A 20,725-nucleotide genomic window follows, 5' to 3' on the forward strand; every position below is an offset into this window, starting at 1 on the left:
ATGGGGATGAGTGATGATATGATGAAATTGATGAATGGACAATTGGGAGAACCCCCGAAGTAAGCCCGCCTCCTCCCGCATACATTCGAGGGTGTGCGCTTATTGCCCTGGTTCCTAAAAATATACCAGGACGTCAGTTGCTCCGAATTTAACGGTTTCCCCGACTTTATTTTCTCTATTTATTACAATTTGATTGCATTTTATAATAAGTATAATAAAAAATTACAATGCCATACATAGGAATATATACATAACATAATTAGTGTATTCAATACATTATGTGATATGACATCTGTTTTGGGATCCAGAACATAGAACATGAACCTCGTGAGTGACATTACATTACATGTACATTTTTTAACCATTATTAGTGTATAGTGTAAATATAACATTTTACATTATTGCACGGTTGCTGATTTCGACTCTTGTATTTACATGGTACAACAGTATTAATAACATTTATAATAACGTTTCTCGGGCAGTGAGACAGGCATGCATACATAATCTCGGAGTCACAGAAATTCTCGATCCCAGCTATCTGATGTGACATCTCAAGAGAGATTTCGGAACTACTCGGACTAGAAATGCTTCCTTTATCATGGAGAAAACACATATGTAAAACATTGATTATTGAGCAAGTGTTTTTATCTAGAAAGTCCTAAAATTATCGACAACCACCCAAAGCCTCCACCTTCACATTTTTATATGATTTATATGTTGTCATCAAAGAATATTTTTAAAAAACGCAAGACAAGAATAGATCTCTAAATATGACATGTAGCATTACACTTCGTAATCAACATTTCGCGATTTGAATCCACTGAGGTGATCATTTTTAATGCATTGATTTGATTGATTGTTGCTTTATTTTACATCGATTTTTGTGCCACTATACAGGGTGACTGGTAATTAGATGTATTCCCTGAAAGGGATTAAAGTAGAGACAATTTGCAATAAATTTGACCATATGGTACCCCGTCCGAAAATTAGTAGTTTTCGAGATAATCGAATTTCAATTGTTTTTTTAAAAAATGACAATTTTCCACATAAAAAGATGAATTGAGAAAAAATTACTCATTGTATGGAACTTATTTCAGTATTTTCTGATAGCTAACAAATAAGTGGTTCGTTGAAAAAAAAGTTTTTCCCAAATAACAATCACATGTAAGTAACGGGTGGGTCTAAACTTACAAGTGATGATAAAAAATTGCACTCTTAGTTTACTTGGCAACGTATTAATAGCAGAAATGGTATGACACGAAGCGTACAAATAACTTAAATTACTTCCTTGTGACATCTGCTATCCAACAAGGTACAAATGTTGCTGACATTCACATTTGTGTACAAGAAATAATACTTCATTCATCTTCATGTGAATGGAATCAATGAACAATACAATTAAAGAACATTATATGTCTTGCTGAAAGTGGGCACCTCCGTTACGAATGCAGGCACCTAGGTTTTTAGGGAAATTTGGTCTCTTAACTCGTGATGTGATGGTGTCCTTGATGTGTTGACCAGGTGATAAGATCCTCTCCCTGAGCTCTTCTTGCGAGTTTACCGGTGTCTTGTCATGTGGCTCCAAATGTAAAAGTTGCAAGGCTTCAAATCGGGGGATCGAGCCGGCCTGGGAATCGGGCCGCCTCGACCAATCCATTTCTTTGGGTAATTTTCATCCAGCCACTGTCGCATGCCCAGGCAGAAGTATGGATGGGCGTAATCAACAATCATTTGATAGAGCCATTTTTCCTGCCCCAAATCTTAAATGGCATCACTTATGAACATTTTTTGAGGAACAGGATGGCAATGTTGTTGGAGGATGTGCCTCTAGCTAAAAGACGTGACATGATTTATCAGCATGATGGCTGCCCAGCTCGATCCCCTGAACGATTTGACACCTTGCGACTTTTACATTTGGAGCCACATGACAAGACACCGGTAAACTCGCAAGAAGAGCTCAGAGAGAGGATCTTATCACCTGGTCAACACATCAAGGACACCATCACATCACGAGTTAAGAGACCAAATTTCCCTAAAAACCTGCGTGCCCGCATTCGTAACGGAGGTGCCCACTTTGAGCAAGACATATAATGTTCTTTAATTGTATTGTTCATTGATTCCATTCACATGAAGATGAATGAAGTAATATTTCTTGTACACAAATGTGAATGTCAGCAACATTTGTACCTTGTTGGATAGCAGATGTCACAAGGAAGTAATTTAAGTTATTTGTACGCTTCGTGTCATACCATTTTTGTTATTAATACGTTGCCAAGTAAACTAAGAGTGCAATTTTTTATCGTCACTTGTAAGTTTAGAGCCACCCGTTACTTACATGTGATTGTTATTGGGAAAAACTTTTTTTTTCAACGAACCACTTATTTGTTAGCTATCAGAAAAAGCTGAAATAAGTTCCATACAATGAGCAGTTTTTTCTCAATTCATCTTTTTATGTGGAAAATTGTCATTTTTTTAAAAAAAAAAATTGAAATTCGATTATCTCGAAAACTACTAATTTTCGGACGGGGTATCATATGGTGAAATTTATTGCAAATTGTCTCTACTTTAACCCCTTTCAGGGAATACATCTAATTACCAGTCACCCTGTATATGTAAGCCTTGCAAACGTGTCATACGATACTTCTTGTTTCAACGATTCATTCTTTATTGCATTGTTTACATTTCCGGAGAATCTCTGTCATTCAACCCTTCTTGTAATATATTGACTATTGTTTTGTCCAGAGCGCATAGTAAACCACGTTAGAGTCATTCCATGCCAAATCAACACAGATATGTGCAATTTCCAACCTGACCATCTCCGATTTTCATGAAATTTGGGGAGTTGAAACTATGCATGGAACTTGGTAAGTATGCAAATGTTTAGTCTCGTGCGTCTTGTAATTGTTAAATTATTCAAGGTCAAAGTTCGCATAAATTGCCCTTTTTGAGCCCGCTTAGCTATACTAAATGTGCTGTAACTCCCCCACTATTTCACCTAGGAAGCTCAAATAAAGCTTATTGTACAGGGAATTGAACAAGCTTTCCAGTGAAATATAACAAGCCTACCATTGGATAAAAATATAATTTTGTCACGTGACCTTGACTTTTGACCTTGAATATCTCAAAATACGTCATCACCAAAAATCGTGAAAAAAATATATCCGGTCCCCCATGCCATACTATAAAACATATCAAAAAATCATTCTGGGACTGCAATGGGTTCAGAAGATACAAAATAATATGTGTAACTAGGTGACTGATAAAAGCCTCATTACATGAACTATGACTAGTCAAAAGTCCTTTAATGCCCTCTACAAAATGTAAAGCAAAATGAATGAGGAAGCAGTAGCTTTATGGAAGAAACGTCTCGAACTGTCAACAGAAGATGGATTGTTGATGTGGGAAAATAGAATTGTATTGCCAGAGACACTGCGATGCAAGTTTCTCATTCAAATTCATGGTCTGCACAGTGGCGTAGTGAGATTAAAACAGATTTCTAGAGAGTTAGTTTGGTGGCCTAAAATGACTTCTGACCTTGAAAATTTTGTTGCAAAATGTGATGCTTGTCAGACGAATGCAAGAGCTCCAGCAAAAGGGCAATTTATATCATGGACACAGACATCACAACCCATGGAACGTGTACATGTCGATCACTTTTATTTCAAAGGTTATTTATTCCTGTTGTGTGTTGATGCTCACACAAAATTTTTGAATGCTTGGCAATGTTCTAATTTAACGGCTCAGGAAGCAATTAGACATTTAAAAAGTCAATTTTACATACTTGGTTCTCCGAAAGATAATGGACAACCCTTTGCAAGTGAACAATTTAAAATGTTCTGCCAAAGGTTGGGCATTGAACTAAAACATTCCTGCCCATATAAACCTTCGGGAAACGGGTTGGCTGAGAGAACAGTCAATACCGTGAAAAGGTATCTAACCCTCATAGGAGATTTTCCAAAAGAGGATGTTAGAAAATTTAATACTGAAGTAGAATCACTGCTGCTTACAGTAATACACTGGCATAACAATACTCCATTGCCATCAACTGGAACATCTCCAAGTTCATTAATGATTCTTCATGAAACGGAAGGAGATTTAAATCAGTCAGAAAGACTTCAGGAATATGACGATAGTGCACATCATGCATATTTATTTCCTCCAATTAAAAATGAAATGCATCGGCAGGAACTAAGCGGCAGTGAAGAACACAATGCTCACAGTTCGTCTCCGAAGCAAGGAAGTAGCTCATATTCGAAGGAAACGAGCAGACTTGGTCCAGGAACCAGTTCGTCTAAGAAGGGAGGAAGTAATCTTTGTCCAGAAACCAGCTCCTATTCGAAGGGAGGAAGTAATCTTTGTCTAGGGACCAGTTCATCTAAGAAGCAAGGGGATAGTTTTGGTCTAGGACATTGTCCGATAGGAAGAAGGAAATCTGAAAGAGTAAAAAGGCAAAGAGTATTTTACACCTCATAAGTTTGTTTTCTATGGAAGGGGAGAAGATTGATATATATTATAAAATGCATTACTGTACATGGTTAACGGGCAGCTATGGCCAATGTAATAGTCTGTGCATAGTAACGATTATGCATCTTGTTTATGTGTCTTATGTATGATTTAAGAGTTTTAAAAATGTATTCCACCTTGTTATAAGTTTGAATATACTTATTTACGAAGTTCCAATCTTGACATGTTTTTATGTTTATGTCATAAATAATAGGACATAACATAGACTAAATTACATTTTAACATGGAGATGATGACTATGTTTACTTAAGTTTCAATTTCACTCTGTCTTTTACTTCACGATCCATATTTGAGGGCCTGCTACCACATAAAAATTACGGTTATAAGTGTTCGTCCGTGCCAACAATTTGGCACTCGAGCTTAATCCTCTTACTGTAACACTCTACTAGATACTACTGTATGCGAATAATAGAGGAAAACCAAAGTGAAGAACACACATAAAAGAAAACAAAGATCACGAAGTTTAAAAATGAGCTTACATCCAGCAGGCAGGAAAAATGAGTATGTACGTGGGAGCTTGAGGAGGGGAAGAGGGAAGATAAATTGAACACGACAAACACTTCACGAATTTTGAGGTAACATTCACAAAGACAGGTAGGTGGACACGCCACATAAGGACAATTAGGATAAAAGCAATAGACCAAGTCGCAAGGTGCCTCAAATGTCATTGGCCATTCACAACATCTATAAGCCAATAACAATACTGCTTGCCACTTTAATAGGATGACCATACGTCCCGTTTTGACCGGGACAGTCCCGTCTAGGGGACGTGTCCCGGTCGTGCCGTCCATATTGAAAAAAAATCCTCATTATGTCCCGTTTTATAAAATCTAGTTAGCTCGAAAATTAAATCTAAATTTGTGACATTTCATGCTAAAAGAAGTCGATGGCATATTTTAAACTAGTGTAATGGAAACACTGTTTCAAGTTTTTATTGTATGTACGCATTGCTTGCATTATAGAATTATTTTCCTGTAGTTTACGGTTATTACAAGCATAAGAAAACAGTTTTTCTTTGTGACGTTTCAGGAGAACACACGCTCCTTTCATCAGACATTTATTTTATGAAAATAAATGTCTGATGAAAGGAGCGTGTGTTCTCCTGAAACGTCACAAAGAAAAACTGTTTTCTTATGCTTGTAATAACCGTAAACTACAGGAAAATAACTGTTTCAAGTTATTAATAGAAATTTGTTTTGACCGGGACAGTCCCGTCTAGGGGACGTGTCCCGGTCGTGCCGTCCATATTGAAAAAAATCCTCATTATGTCCCGTTTTATAAAAATCTAGAAGTTAGCTCGAAAATTAAATCTAAATTTGAGACATTTCATGCTAAAAGAAGTCGATGGCATATTTTAAACTAGTGTAATGGAAACACTGTTTCAAGTTATTAATAGAAATTTGTTATCTTTTATATTTAGCGTCGTTTTTCTGCAACTTTTGGCTAATTGCGCATAACAATCCAAATGTTTTACAATTTCGTCGAGACGTTTCGAGCAGGCAGCAGTTTACTGTTTAAGTTAGCTCGCGTCGCGGTTTTTATTGTATTGTGTGGGTTCCGTTATTTCTACAGCAGTGAATAAGTATGACCAAGAAGCGTACATGTAGTTTCAATGCGGGCCTGCACGAAGAATTTAAATTTCTGCGTCTCGACACAAAATCAAAAGACAATTCCTAATGAATTGGTGAATGCTAATATATTTTCTACTTTAATTAATAATAATAATGAAAATAGTTTTACGATTGCCGATATTTCAGTAGGGAGTAAACTGACTTCCTTTGGGATTAACATATTATGGTCACCCTACACTTTAAACTATGGCGTAGAGATTTTGGGGGCAATACAATCACTGGAAAACAAGCTGATTTTCATGAAAGATCAATGGGAGTGAGGGTGGGAAATAACCTTTTGCTAGGTGTCTGCAAGAAAACTGTGTAAACATGGAGCCATTTGAAGTGTGGTATGTTAAAGTAGGCTTTTTTCTGTGTTTCAGGAATAAATTCCAAGATGGCGAATCTATTGTGTGACAGTGACGAGCAGCAAGTTGTCGATCGGATAAGAGCCAATGCGTTTCGAGAAGCAATGGAAGGTGGAGCAGCATTCATCAACCGCAAATGGGTCGCGAAGAAACTGCATCGAAGTGAACGTTGGGTAACTGACAAAGTGACAATTGGAAGAAAGGGTACGATGATTGCTATGCCCACTTTAGTGGTGGGCGTCCACAAAAACTATCTCAAGAAAGCAAAGACATCATCAGTGGAAACTTGTTTGCGAATCTTCTGAGCTCCTACCTTGATCGTCTTCGTGCTGTGAGAGAAGCAAACGGCGGACATACTAACCACAATTGTCGTAGTAAACATTTGGTATTACCATAATTTCTTAATTGTTGTTACTTTTTACTGTGAACCCCTAGCAAAAGGTTATTTCCCACCCTGTAGGGTGTAGAGATAATTGCTGGACACTTAAGGAGCTACGATAGATAGGTCGATATTCTTGCATCAAACTGGGTATGGGGTTCACCCATCCCTGATGAAGTAGGTACGTAAGGGCAACCCTGGAGAGGTAAAGGCGGCCAGAGTTTGATGCTGATCAGTGATCACAACACCTCTTAGAATGACCTCTACGAATGGCCTTGAATGTGTGGAGCCCTATATCCACATCCCTCTTTATGCGTTCATGGCATGTGGCAAGGAGCAGGAAGTAACTTACCTTTACCAGTTACAAATTAATTTACCACAACGAGTAATTATGTTACGTCTTTTTGTGCACAAATAAGATCCTCATGGAAATAAGTCGGTACAGAATAAATAATTAAATATACATGTAGTATGATGATAAATTCTCGCACGTAGTTGCCAGTGACCTTCAAATGTTTCTCGCCAAAAGCTAATGGAAATTCCAGATGAAAATGTCATAAATGTTTATTAGAAAAACAATGCAAAATTCTTACGATCACACACACACACACACCTTTCTGTTAGGTGTCCTTCTTCGTCCAGCCCACGTGAAGGAGCTCACAAATAGTTTATTCTCCATGATCATTCTTCCTCAGCAATTTCTTCTCTTTTCTCCCCATCAGATTCTTCTGCCTTCTCCTCCTGGGCATCTGCCTTCTCCTCCTGGGCATCTGCGTTGGTTTCTCCTTCATTGCACTTCGGAACCTCTTTGGGGGAAAACGTGGATGTGATGTAGTACAAGACAGTAGTCTCGGACACCTGCACGAGAAGAAACATTTGTGAGTTAGTTTTATATGGACCTAAAGGAAATTGGTAGAGATGGAAGAGAATGGATAGATATTGCTCAGAATAGGGACAAATGGAAGGCTTGTATTATTGCGGCCATAAACCTTCAGGTTTAAGAAGGCTAGAGATTTAGTTAGTTAGTATTACATGTAGTGTACAATGCATGCAATTGTTTAAGAGACTGATTGATTGAGATACAGTTGAATTGCGTAGTGCTGTTAGGCTTTATTTTTTTTATCACAAAATATCATTTCTCTAATATCTATGTCATTAATTTATGATGAAATCACTTAAAATGTCACATTTACCTTTCGGAGGTTTTCTATATTCCCCTTCCTATTTGTATTTTTTGGAATTTTTCTTACCTTACGTCGTATTTCTTCCTCTTTTGCGCTAATCGCGACGATGTCGATAAATGATGAATACATATAATTTATGAAGGAACCCTCACAAAGAGACGCCCATGATCGCGCCAGGATTCGAATCTGCGATTGTCGGTGGCGATATTGTAGGTTCAATACTCAGCGCACTCGACCATCTCTTTCTCTCTCTCTCTCTCTCTCTCTCTCTCTCTCTCTCTCTCTCTCATACATATAGACACGGTGGTCCAGTCAGTAGAAGACTCGGGTCCGATTCCCTGTAATGGACGATTTTGTGAGATTGATTGACTTGCTGTTTGAAGTCCATTTTATGCACGTACAGGCTAATCGGGACTGGACCTACAGTTTAAAGTGTGATCCGAACCACTGTGTGTCCCCACCGGGTGTCCCTATAGGCCCACTCATCCTCCAAGAAATGGGTGCCCGGGGACAACCCTATGGGTAAAGGCGACCGAACGTGGTGCTGACAACACACAACCCTACAGAGAATTATAGTGGCTATGGATCCACGTGCCAGAAACTGAAGCACTTGTTTTCTGGGTGTAGTATGTGAAGAGAGATTGGTTTTTGTATGTTCGAAAAAGTTCACCCTTTGGACGTTGAGATGGAAACGTGAAACTATACAAAACGAGAACTCGAAACGTTAAAACCGAAGTTAGCTGGAACAGAGATTACCATGAGGATAAAAGTTGTTCGTGTTTCTAAGCCCCTCGTCCCGGCAACATGTCCTAGCATGGAGAAGAGTGTGGGAGTTATCAGTTGCAAGGCCTGGCGATGCATTAGCCTACACCCAAGTAAATTCTGGAAGAGGTCTAAAACTCACCCCAACAGCGACCATGGGCAGACCTATCGCCATTCCACTGCGCCAGAAGAAATCGTGGAGCTGGAAGGCTCTCTCGATGCAGGGAGGGTTGTAGGTCCTGGGGGGACTCTCCTTCTTCACGCACGTCTCCGACACGTTTCCTTTTAGGTCGAGGTCTCCAGGGATTTCCCTCGGAATGAGGTAGTCGCTGTAGCCGTTCACTGCACAACACTTATTCTGCAAAGGGAATGCAAAGACCTGATACGCTCAAAATTGCAATGGATAGTTATTGCATGAACGTGCACCAATGTCTTACATACACATAATTCATTTTTCTGGATTATTGAGGGAGACACGTTCCTCCCATTGACACCCGTGTTGATGCCAACCTCCGTGGAGGAGTGGCACAGAGCGTACTACGACGCCGGGGGCATGGATCTTCTCTGTGAGTGTCCCTTCATCACTCATCCTCATCGTGCCTGCTGCGTCTCCTGAGTGGAACCTGTTCTGTTGAACGCCCCCACTGCCACGATTCGTGTTTGAACCGGCCAACGTTCCATGACATAATGATTACGAGCTTCGCAGCTGCCTAAGCATGCCAGATACACATCTGCAGCTGTGTTCGGACAGGTCCATCAACATATTGGTATGTATGAATAGTCAATCAAGACTATTAGAAGGAGAAGTCTGGGGCCATACCTGATCACGTGGTCCTTGACGAAAGCGTGACGTCACCGGGCGAACTGATCGCTCCGCACCACGGTTTCGCAGCGGAATCAACGCAGAAATTATGAACTAATAAGAGCCATCATTATGCCCAGAAGCTAGCTGGGACTAAATATACAGATTCACTTAGGATCCGAGATAATGTATGTCTTCAAAATTGGATCATACAGTTATTAACACATGTATTGCATCGGTAGTTTTTAGGTCGTCACATTTCTCTGTGATACCTAAAGTTTCATGTAAAATTCAAGTTAATATGTCTGGTCATTCGATTTGTTAAATAAAGAAATGCAGAAAGTCAAATTATGGATAAGTTGAATATGTAAAAGAAAACAACCTCATTCATTGCTCTCTTTTAGGAGTGAGAGAGGAGCTGTTTTCGCTTAACTTCTTCAATTTCATAACTTTGCTTCGACTATTATATTTATTTCTTATTTACTTTTCCTTATTCAGATTACAGTTCTGAGTTATATGAATCTTTTAACTATACTACGAGGAATGTGAGGAAGTTCCGTGTGTATTATGTCACAAACACTTTAAACAGCTTTCAACTGAACGAAAACTTAGGACATGGAACTGAAGAAAGTCGAGGCTGCTTATATAATCAGTGGGATGTCGAACAGGCATGGGCGTCCCCTAGAAAATGAAAGTCAACCAAAAATTATGTATTTCACAAATATAATTTCATTTAAGCCACAATAAAGTGTATTAATTATTGCATGAACACCATAAATTCAAATTTAAGCAATTGTTTTTAGGGAACAACACTATTTTGGGGGGAAATGTGCCTTGTTTGCCTGAAAAAAAAAAAATACCTTCCTTGCGCCTCCCTGGAAAAAATCCTGTGGACGTCCATGCGAACAGGAGTGCCCACAGGCGGGTTTGTGAAAGCTGGTTGCGTCCACTTAACTTTGGGGGGGGGGGGATTATGATGAAAATTTGACTGAATAAATAATAGAGCACTGGAGAACGGAAGCACAACTATACGTTGCCATTTAAGCATCACTCGTATATAAATAGCAAGTTGTGTATTTACAAGGGAATTATAACAGTTACTATGTATTATTCGTGTTGTTCACGAGACTAGACACGAGAAGAGATGCAATGTTCACGAGACGAGACAGACCAGTGTCGTCTCTCGGCAACACTGTATCTACTATTTGAGGTGCACAATATCGAGCTATTACATATTAAACGTTAAATTGCCACGTGAATTCTGGTGTGGAATTACCCTTGGCAGGGCAAGTTTCCAACTCTATAGTAAAGGAATTGAGCACTAGGCTGAGAGATAGCCAAGTCTTGAGTATTACTGTTACGCTTAGACTGTTGTGGGAATTTTGGTGTGGCGATTGAGAATTAAATTATTTGGAGGAGGTTGAGATTCAACTCTTCAATACCAACAATATTTTACTATACTCGTGAGAGTCTTTATTATAAATTACAATATTATTATTTTTATTCTAATAGTTGTAACCCAATTGAAGTGTATGGTAGCCTGATGTTGTGTAATGAGACTACTGGTATCGCAATCCACTAACAAGTCTCGTTAGATGCTTTGTGTTCAGTTACATATTATCACCCGCTGATTTTATTTTTGCACCGGAGACCACGACACGTCGCAAGACCTCACTGAAGGCATTATAAACGGAAACAACCCAACAATCCAGAAATACAAGAAAAAAGAAGCGAAAAGAGCAAGACAGATCAGCCTTTTCACGTTTCTTTCCGTATGGAGTAAAGACTCAGCTGGTTTTTTTTCCGCCGATGAAGTCACCCACGCCAGTCGCGAAAAGAGACGTGTCTGACCCCAGCCTTTCCTTCGAGTAGTCTTGAGATACAATATACTATGTACGTCACTATGAAGTAAATTTCATTGGAATAAATGCATGTGTAGTGTTACATATGCGTACAATAATATCATCATTATTAATGTTATTAATGCCATTACAATGTTACTACAACGATTCGGAAGTAAACGAGCCTTTAGTGAAATGAACGGATGGGATTACTACAGAAATAACATTATTGAACTTAGTTATTTTCAATGTCACTATTCTACTTAATATTCACAAAAATACATTTCCAACAGTATTAAACCGGAGGATGTACCTTTCCCTCCATTCGTGTAACCATCTTGAAGTTGTTATCATCTTCGAACCTTTCCATCATTCTGCGATGCAACTCTACCTTCCTCTCGTTCAAATACAGCTTCCGGTCGACAGCAGCGCCTCCGACGCCCATCTCGATCAACGTCAAGCTCAACAGCAAGCATATCAGCTGTAACGGAAACATTTGAACGTTTTTACTTTAATGGAGTCAGTTATCAGTTAAATAGAATGCCGTAAGTTGATGGCCTTTTGTTGAAGCAAATTGAATGCTAAGCCTAAGCCTTGCCTAACTATTTCGTGACGACACTCAAGAGAAGAGAAACCAGCCTCAAGTGAAGTGGTGCTCCGTGCCTGCAGTGATTTTCTGAGGTAAGAAGCGTGGGCAAAGAAATCGTGGATGCTGCACCATGACAAGAACATGACGAAGCATGACACTACTGGTTTACCCCAGCCCCCCCTATTCTTCTGATTTGGTACCTGCGGACATTTTTCTGTTTATGAGGGCGAAACTAGCCTTGAAATGACGACGTTTCCAGGGGAAGGAATTAACGAAAATTCGTTGCGGGACCTGCAAGCTATTGCACAAAACGCGTATCAGAACGCAACGTCTTGAAAATAGGGACCCTTTGGATAATAAGTCTCGCTCTCGTATCGATATTACAGGCGTTAAGATAAGTCTCATTTCGATTAGTAAACATTAGTCTCAATCTCGTTACCATATTCAACTATTAAGGAACTAGAAAGAAGAGTCTTTCAGATCAAAAGCTTTCAAATTCCTTGAAATATAATTGAAACTCACAGTATATATCATTTTCTGGTTCATCCGGACTACGCTAACCACTCCGACGGTGCTGATAGCGACCATGAATATTCCAATGGCGATGAACTCTTTGGATGGATAGGAGTTTCCGAAACTCATCCATTGGATGGCCCTACCATACTCCAACAGTATGTAAAGTCCGAGTCCTATGGATACAAGACCGCCAACCTGGAAAATAGAACATGCTTTATATCCTCAATACTGCAATCCATATCAAGTGTAACATTTAAAATATTTAAGATCTTACCAAGGTGGAATTTGTACAGGAATTTGGAACTTTTTATGTTCGGGATCGGGAATATTCATGTGACGTACAAAACAGCCTGTATCACATTTGCCTAAAACGACTGTTCTATACTTATGGACAAGCAACTTGGACACTTTATTTCCCCCACAATCTTAAGGGTGTCCATTCGTAGTTGCCAACTCCCGTAAGGACACCGACGTGGACATATGGTAGCCATATCCCGTCAATATTCTGAGGAAGATGACTTTTTCAAGCATGTCCGGAACTATACAGTGTTCTCTTCCAATTAAGCTTTCCAAGAACAGTTGAACAATCTGTTGACAGTTGTGATGAGCTTGAAAAAGAATATATAGAACACATGGGACGAGAACCATAAAGCAAAAATGGAAAAAAGAATAGGTAAGGAAGGTGACAAAGGATCTTGTAAGCGAATATCAAATGAAGAATATAATAATTATATAGAAAAATTGAGTTTGTGATTTAAGTCCACTTTATGCACAGAAAGTCTAATCGGGACTGGACGTACAGTTTAAAGTGGGATGCGAACCACTATGTGCCTCCACCGGGTATCGAACCCGGGACCCCTTGATTTTACATAGAAAGAGGGTGAAGGGAAAGCAATATGGATATGCAAAGCTAGCAATACAATAGCAGGAAGAAAACAGAACATGAATATTAATCATGGAAATATAAGCACAGAGTAGTAATTTAAAATAACCAATAAACCATGGTTATACATACATGAGAACAGGAAAAATATAAGTAGGAAGTAAGAAAAGAGATAGGAAGGAAAGAAAGAAATTAAGTAGAAATTGAATGTAACAGTGTATACACATATATTTTTAACAGCTTTTAACATTTTTCGTTTGTTAACTGATTGCAACAAGCACTATTGTTTCAGTAGAGATTTAACATGCCAGGAGTACAATTATTGGTAAATGTCTGTTATATCGGAGACACATTTCTATCGGATATTTTCAGTTTTAAATGGTTCGTACTTAACAATTGTGTATTGCGGAACATAGTTGAAGGTGCCATTATGCTTTTTACACGAAAGTAACTTCGATTTTTTACATTACGAGTAATTCTTTTGGGTCCTTTCTTCCGTTGCGGAACATACAAGATGGCGCGCACAGCTGTGGATCATCGCGTGTCGTGCTTGTGTTTTGTTGATTTGGAGTGGGTATGCAGTGTTGCAACCTTCTTAACCGAAAAATACCTACTTTCGTGTTCATTATGTCATCACAAATCATTGATGGATAGCCCCAAAAACCATTCCCGATAGCCCCAAAAACCATTCACGATAGTCCCAAAAACCATTCACGATAGCCCCAAAAACCATTGACGGATAGCCCCAAAAACCATTCACGATAGCCCCACGAACCATTTCCGGCAAGGTTAGGTTAGGTTAGGTAAGCATAGTTAAAAAAATAAAAATAAAAATTCTGGTTAAAACAGGGCACGTTTGGAAACACTAGCGAGACCGCGTGTCTTTCGACGCTCGCGCCATCTGCAGGTACATAATGGAAACAATGGCATAATGTTGTCGCTTTGCACAAAATGCAAGTTTATTATATCAAAAGTGCTTATTTCTTGTTGTGCAGCATTCTACGGTGAGAAAATACCTCCACGAACTTTCAAAATACTACAGAAACTCATTTCCGTAAGTAGTTTCTTCTGTAAAAATGAAGAAATGTGTCTCCGATATAACAGACATTTAACCAATTATTGCTTTACCCTATTAAAATAAAGTTATAATGTTGTTACTTGGTCATTTTCGTGTCTCTTTAATACCTATATTCTTCGTACACAGCAGGAACTAATTCAATGTAAGCAAATACACATGACTTACGAGAAATCCTATTGATTAATTCTTGTGGTTGGAATTTAGTAGACACGTTAAAGGCGTACAACTTTACTAAATTAAATTGGGGACAATTATTTTATGAATTTTCACACACGCACACACACACACACCCCTGTTTTCCCACCCTCCATTAAGAGGAAGCTCGACTTTTCACGCCAAAGCGAGGAAGTTTTAAAAGTGCTCTGATTGGACTGAGATTTTTACACGTAATAGAGCTACTCCCGAGGATACCGGGAATCTGGGTGTGGCTGCTATACACTCCACGGAAGTTGAGATATTGACAAAGAATGTGCGGACAAGCACAGCACCCCCAAGAGAGGAACGTGCAAACTTAAGAGTATTGCGAGGAATCGTTATTCATTTGTTCTTTCTTAGGTCACACACTGCGTTGACGAAACGTTATGTAAGAGGAATCTACAAGCACCAAACCCCGAAGCGAGGAACCAACTAAACACAATAGTGTTCGTAAAACGTGAATAGAGAGGAACTACATGATGATTGGCGGTTGATTCGAAGCGCGCGCTGGTGTTTGACGGTCATAACTCGGCCCCCATTGGCTGCGCTAGCTGTCAGTAATCTGCCGTCCATCACGCGGCAACCCAAGCACCGCCCTCCATAGCAAAACATATGGGAATAAATGTTGCAACAATGTGCGAGAGCGTCTCCGCGCCAAAAGGGGTGGAACAAGCTGGTTTCGGATGGCTTAGTAACGGTGCAAGCGGTACGACAGGCAAGGAACGTACGGTGACCATTTTCTACCTCGCGCAATTAGTCGGCGTAAGGTGAAAGGAAATAAATGCAGGCCCGTAGCTAGAGGGGGGCAGGGGGGCAACTACCCCCCTGCGAAATGTACAGAACACATTCCTACCTGGTATTCTCACTAATCTTTACAATTATATCCTGTATTACTCTAGAAACATAACAAAGACACTTATTGATTTTGTGATTTAATGAGGTGTGTGGGAAATAAAAGGAAATAAATGGGGAGATGTATCTTAGGGAGATAGACTAAATTGTGGTAGAATGAAAAATTATTTTTATAAAAAGAATATATTTGAATTTTTATCACATGGACTTGTTACTTGTTTGGGTTAGTTCTTAACACCGCTTTATGCACAAAAAGGCTAATCGGGACTGGACCTACAGTTTAAAGTGGAAATCGAACCACCTTGCAATGTGCATCTACCACCACCATTGCATGGCATCAGATACTATTATTTCGATGGATATTGTGATGCGTTGGAGGCTGATCGCTGTTAGTATTGTCAGTTGGGATGTCTAGATAAAACTGTTTTAAAATATATCTTAATTCTGGCCATTTAAGCCATGGTTGAATTTTCTTCACTTCCATTGGAACACCGTTAAGTCATGTTGATATTTACTTATATTTATTTATTTAACATAAAATATGTGTGCCGTCACGTTGACCTAGAAGATGATCAGATGAGAGAATGAATGAAAAGTATATATGAAATACAGGGTGTTTCACTCGGTCTCGGCCAAGGAGAATCCTGATTTCGGACAGAAACCTAATTTCGAATTTCTCTTTTTCTGCATAACCACTAACCATTTGTAAGCTGCCACTTAGAGCGATTTGATTCAAGATAGTTTTTGAATCCGAACCTGTGCATGTGAGCAATATTTTCAAGGGTTCGAGACAGTATCGCCCTGTTTCTGGGTATTACACAAACTCTTGTCGAACGATGGAGAGGTGGTCTCGACACATTGATTGATTGCTTTGCTTTATTTTACTTAATTTTTGTGACACTTTTGGCTCATTTGAGAAGATAGGGATGAGTGATGATATGATGAAATTAATAAAAGTAAAACATTATCCTAAAGCTGACGCCACGAAAATAGTCCAGTCAAGATCACACCATCTACCTACAGTTTTTTTCCAAATAAGCAACAACTTCAACTGTAAGATTTATACGCGATCAAATAGAACGTAAATTATAGCTGTTGTCTACTCTTACGGCGGACGATCTATATGCTGGCAAGAAATGTGGGAAGCGAGGAAAATTCAGCAGACCAACCCGGCCACAGCGTATGCGCCTAGACTTACGACGTCGCGGAAGGAGGTGCTTCACGCACCTCATACTACAGCAGCTTAACACAAGGCTGCTGCGCAGTGTTGCCAACAACTTGAACGTAAAAGTCGCTAAAAGTCCTTAGAAAATCCGCTAGAAAGTCGCTAAATGAAATGTAAATGCTCTAGAAAAAGTCGCTAAATCAAATGTACTTTTAAAAAATAGCAAAAAGGTGAAAAAAATCTAGTACTTGCCTATAAAAACAATATTTCCTCGTTACTTTCCTCTTCCTCTGAACACTGCACTTCACACTGATTACCGATGTCAGATACTAAATCAACGAGAAAATGCATTGCAAGAACGTTGTTTATTATTTCTGTGCACTTGGTTTTATGCAGACGAATGCATGCTGCACTGGAGCTGTCACCAAATCTTTTCATACATAATTCGGAAAAGTGATTCACGGTTAGCAAAGAACAGTGTTCAGCAACGAATAAAGCTAAACCAGCTTCAGCACTAGAAGTATTTAAATTTTCCGGTTTGAACTGTTTTTCTGCTGTTTTGCAGAACAGAAGTAACCAGATCTGACTTTATGTTTCTGGGTTTCCGAAAGTTTTTTTCAGATCAGTAGCTTTGGCATACAGATAGTTCTACTATGCAGTACTTACAGTACGCTTTCGCCGTGTCACTATCGACAGGGGCCAACCATTTGTAGAGTTTTCCCCACTCCTTCCGGTAATGTTGCTTGTATTGCGGTTTTCCCATACTGGACACTACCCTGTCCTGGCCTGCGCACAAATCCACACACAAACTTTATAATTTACACTAGCACTTCCTTTGTCACCACACACTACACAAAAAACTCCAATCTGAACCCACACACGACGCGACCGCGAAGTCAAACGTTCTGTTTTATAATAACTCAGCCGCAACGGAGCCAGGAGGAGTATCGGATAACAATGAGCTGTGAGCAGTGATGTTTACAAACATCACAAACCTTACTGGAAAAGGGGATACGCTTTGCTTCGTTTTTTTTTTTCGCGTCAGGAGCGAATTGCGAGGGTGTTTACTTATTTAATAACTATGAAACGGTATTTAGACGTACCTACGCATATATTTTGTGAATTCTCCAGATTAGTTGCTAAAGAGCACACGAAGTAGCCAGAAAAGTCGCTCGTCATTTTTTCACGTCTTTTGTCGCCAACTAGCATTACAAATCCTCCAGGTTTAGCGACTTCTCGCTAGAGTTAACAACACTGCTGCTGCGTTTCTTATCGCGCTGGGTTGGTCGCTTCCCCGATCCCCACTTATCTTGGCAGAATGTAGAGCGCCCGCCGTAACATTAGACAAGAACTATAACTTGCATTCTAATTGATCACCTATACACTTTCAGTGACAAAAGTTTGTAATAAAATATTCAAATTAATTTTGAAAACAAATAGGCTACAACGTTTTTATTGTAAGATGTCAGCTATATTTTATGGTTCATTTGAACGAATTTTGCTGCGCATTGATCTTGCGCGCTCGTTACCTGTGGCTTTTGCCAGGCTTCATTTACTTACTGGAGATGCAAATATTTCCCGTAACTCTACAAAACATTATATTTGTCTCTTCCACAGTAAGAATCAACGCACACTCTCTCTCTCTATCTCTGTAACAACGGCGGCAGACGATTAGTCATCTAGGAGTGCGGAAGGGGTACGGAATGAAATGTATGGAGTACGATGTTAAAAATATAGAATGCATGAAACCTTTAGCCACTACATCAAATACTAATCAACTTTTAGTATGTTTCTATGAAAATGTGTCAATGAAAGTGAAGACTTCTGTAGGAACTAACTTAATTTTTGTATATGTGTGTTATTTAGCATCGCTTTTCTGCCACTTTAGACCAAACAGGAAGATGAGGATGAATGATGATTATATGACATTGATGAAAGGGAACTCAAAGCCGGGGCTCTAACCATTGAACTTCAGTGACAATATTGGACTGTGCCATCGAGGAGGCACTTAAGTTTTGCAAGTTTTTTTTTTCTTTTTACCACAGCCAAAAACCACAGGCTATGAAATTCGAAACGAACAAAGCTTGTTCAAGGCTGGCCATGGTATACTACATTGTGTACAACGCTATAAGTTACAATCATAAAGAACTAAGTGTTGCTTTTATCAACAATACTCAAAAAAGAAAATATACTCACACTAAGCTACAGGTATTTATCGAAAGCGACAAACAAAAGAAGAAACAATTCTTAACAACAATGCTGACTGAAAAGATACAGCAGCCGCTGATCTTTGTAGAGACCGCATTGAAGTAAAAGTAGCTTTCTAAATTTTTCGTTGTCTGCAAGATTCTTGAAAATCTTGTTAACCTTTGCAATGATTATTTTATTTTGCTTTCTAGTGTCCTTTCGGGACGCTTCACTTCCACCGGCTAATGTTCCACACGTAAGCTGCTGCTCCTCAATCCTCAACACTCAGTGGCGACGATTGGGTTCCAAAACCAGGGGGCAAGATACCAAAACTGGGAGGGGGGGGGCAAAAACAGTATATTTCCCTTTGTAGATAAGATTTAACATAGTGTGAGGGCAAGAGTGGCGAGAAGTGAGGGGGGGCAACTGCCCCCTCGCCCCCTCCTAATTGCAGCTACTGTACTAATACTAAATAGATAACCAAATAGCCCTTTCACAAAACAACATCGAAAACGAAACCAACCGCAAACGTACGGTCACGGACACTTGTAGGTTGTACTGATTTAATTGAAAGTCAATGGTATTGTTATAATCCAGAAATGTCCCTGACTGTACAACGTGCAAAGTGTCAACTGAGCAGCTTAGAACAAGCGAGGCAACCCTAGAGGACCAGGGGTGTGGAGGAGGCAAGGGGAAACTCCGAAAGCGAGTGTCCTTCACTAGACTATAATTGGCGTCAGCTTTAATAAAGTGTAATATCACTCATTTAGAATTCATGAATACCTAAAAAATTAGTTGTTCAAACAATGATGAAGTAACTTTCTTTGTAAACAACAATTACAGGTTGTATTATCGACGTATATAAATGCCTGAATTATTGACAATCCATTTATATTTTGCATGAAAAGTGTTCACAATTTAGATTCCCTGCTGTTAAAAACTCTTCGCCACAAATAGGTAAAAAAGGTAAAAAGGTAAAGTGCTCCCCTGTGCTTAGCACCACGCCATGAAGGCGTATAGGGGGTGTGGGGGTAACGCCTCACACTTTCTTGATCCGGTCGTGAGTGGGGGTGATGTGATCAGCATCACGCCCCTGACCGCCTTTACCCCCCCCCCCCCAGGGCCCAGGTACCCATGTTATTCGACGCTGGGTGGGCGCCGGGGCCGCTTCCATCGTTAGAAAAGTTCCCGGATTTGAACCGGCCGGGGTTCGAACCCGGGACCTTTAGCATGGTAGTCAGACGCGTTACCGACTGAGCCACCGCGCCACAAATAGGCACGACAAAAATGTTAATTAAATGAATTTCACTGTTTTAATGCGACGTAATACCCAGAAAAGAATATTCCCTCTTGTTTCTCTGCACTTGATTTTTATTTCACTAGCGTTATTGCAGCATATATCAGAGAAGAAGCCTCTTGATTTTTTTTCCAGAATAATAAACGAGCTTAATACATCCCGTGGCGTAACAATTCTGCACATGGTCTACAAAGATGTCAACGGAAAGTTTAGAGCTTGATGAAAACCTTTTATAAGAGTGTCTTCTCGACATCTGCGATATCAAAGCGTCAAGAATGATAAATAGAAAAAAAATCGACTTTGGTAGTTTTTGTTCCTTTTGTGCGGTCCTGGAAGACAATATGTGTAGTCATAGTTAAAGCCCGCTTATTTCTCTTTCGGTGGAGCCCTATTTCAAATCCGTGGGTTTAGCTGCTTGCACGTAACATCCATTCCAGTGATAACTTGCACTTCTCCAGCATTCAGTATCCCAAGTTGACCACCGCCTGGAATT

General features: G+C 39.6%; 1 protein-coding gene across 1 annotated transcript in view; it reads right to left on the minus strand.

Annotated features, from left to right (window-relative positions):
- Positions 1 to 7,427: 7,427 nt before the first annotated feature.
- Positions 7,428 to 20,725, minus strand: part of LOC145987161 (CD63 antigen-like) — a 36,020-nt gene continuing 22,722 nt past the window's right edge. Inside the window, exons 2-5 of the mRNA XM_083121671.1 lie at positions 12,582 to 12,770; positions 11,784 to 11,951; positions 8,970 to 9,185; positions 7,428 to 7,739 (exon numbers count right to left, since the gene is read on the minus strand). Coding sequence (XP_082977797.1) covers positions 7,563 to 7,739; positions 8,970 to 9,185; positions 11,784 to 11,951; positions 12,582 to 12,770 — 750 coding nt within the window. The 3' untranslated portion in view covers positions 7,428 to 7,562. The remainder of the gene's footprint in view (positions 7,740 to 8,969; positions 9,186 to 11,783; positions 11,952 to 12,581; positions 12,771 to 20,725) is intronic.

The sequence above is a fragment of the Lepisma saccharinum genome, chromosome 4 (genome assembly GCF_977018435.1).
Source record: "Lepisma saccharinum chromosome 4, izLepSacc3.1, whole genome shotgun sequence".
Classification (NCBI taxonomy): domain Eukaryota; kingdom Metazoa; phylum Arthropoda; class Insecta; order Zygentoma; family Lepismatidae; genus Lepisma; species Lepisma saccharinum.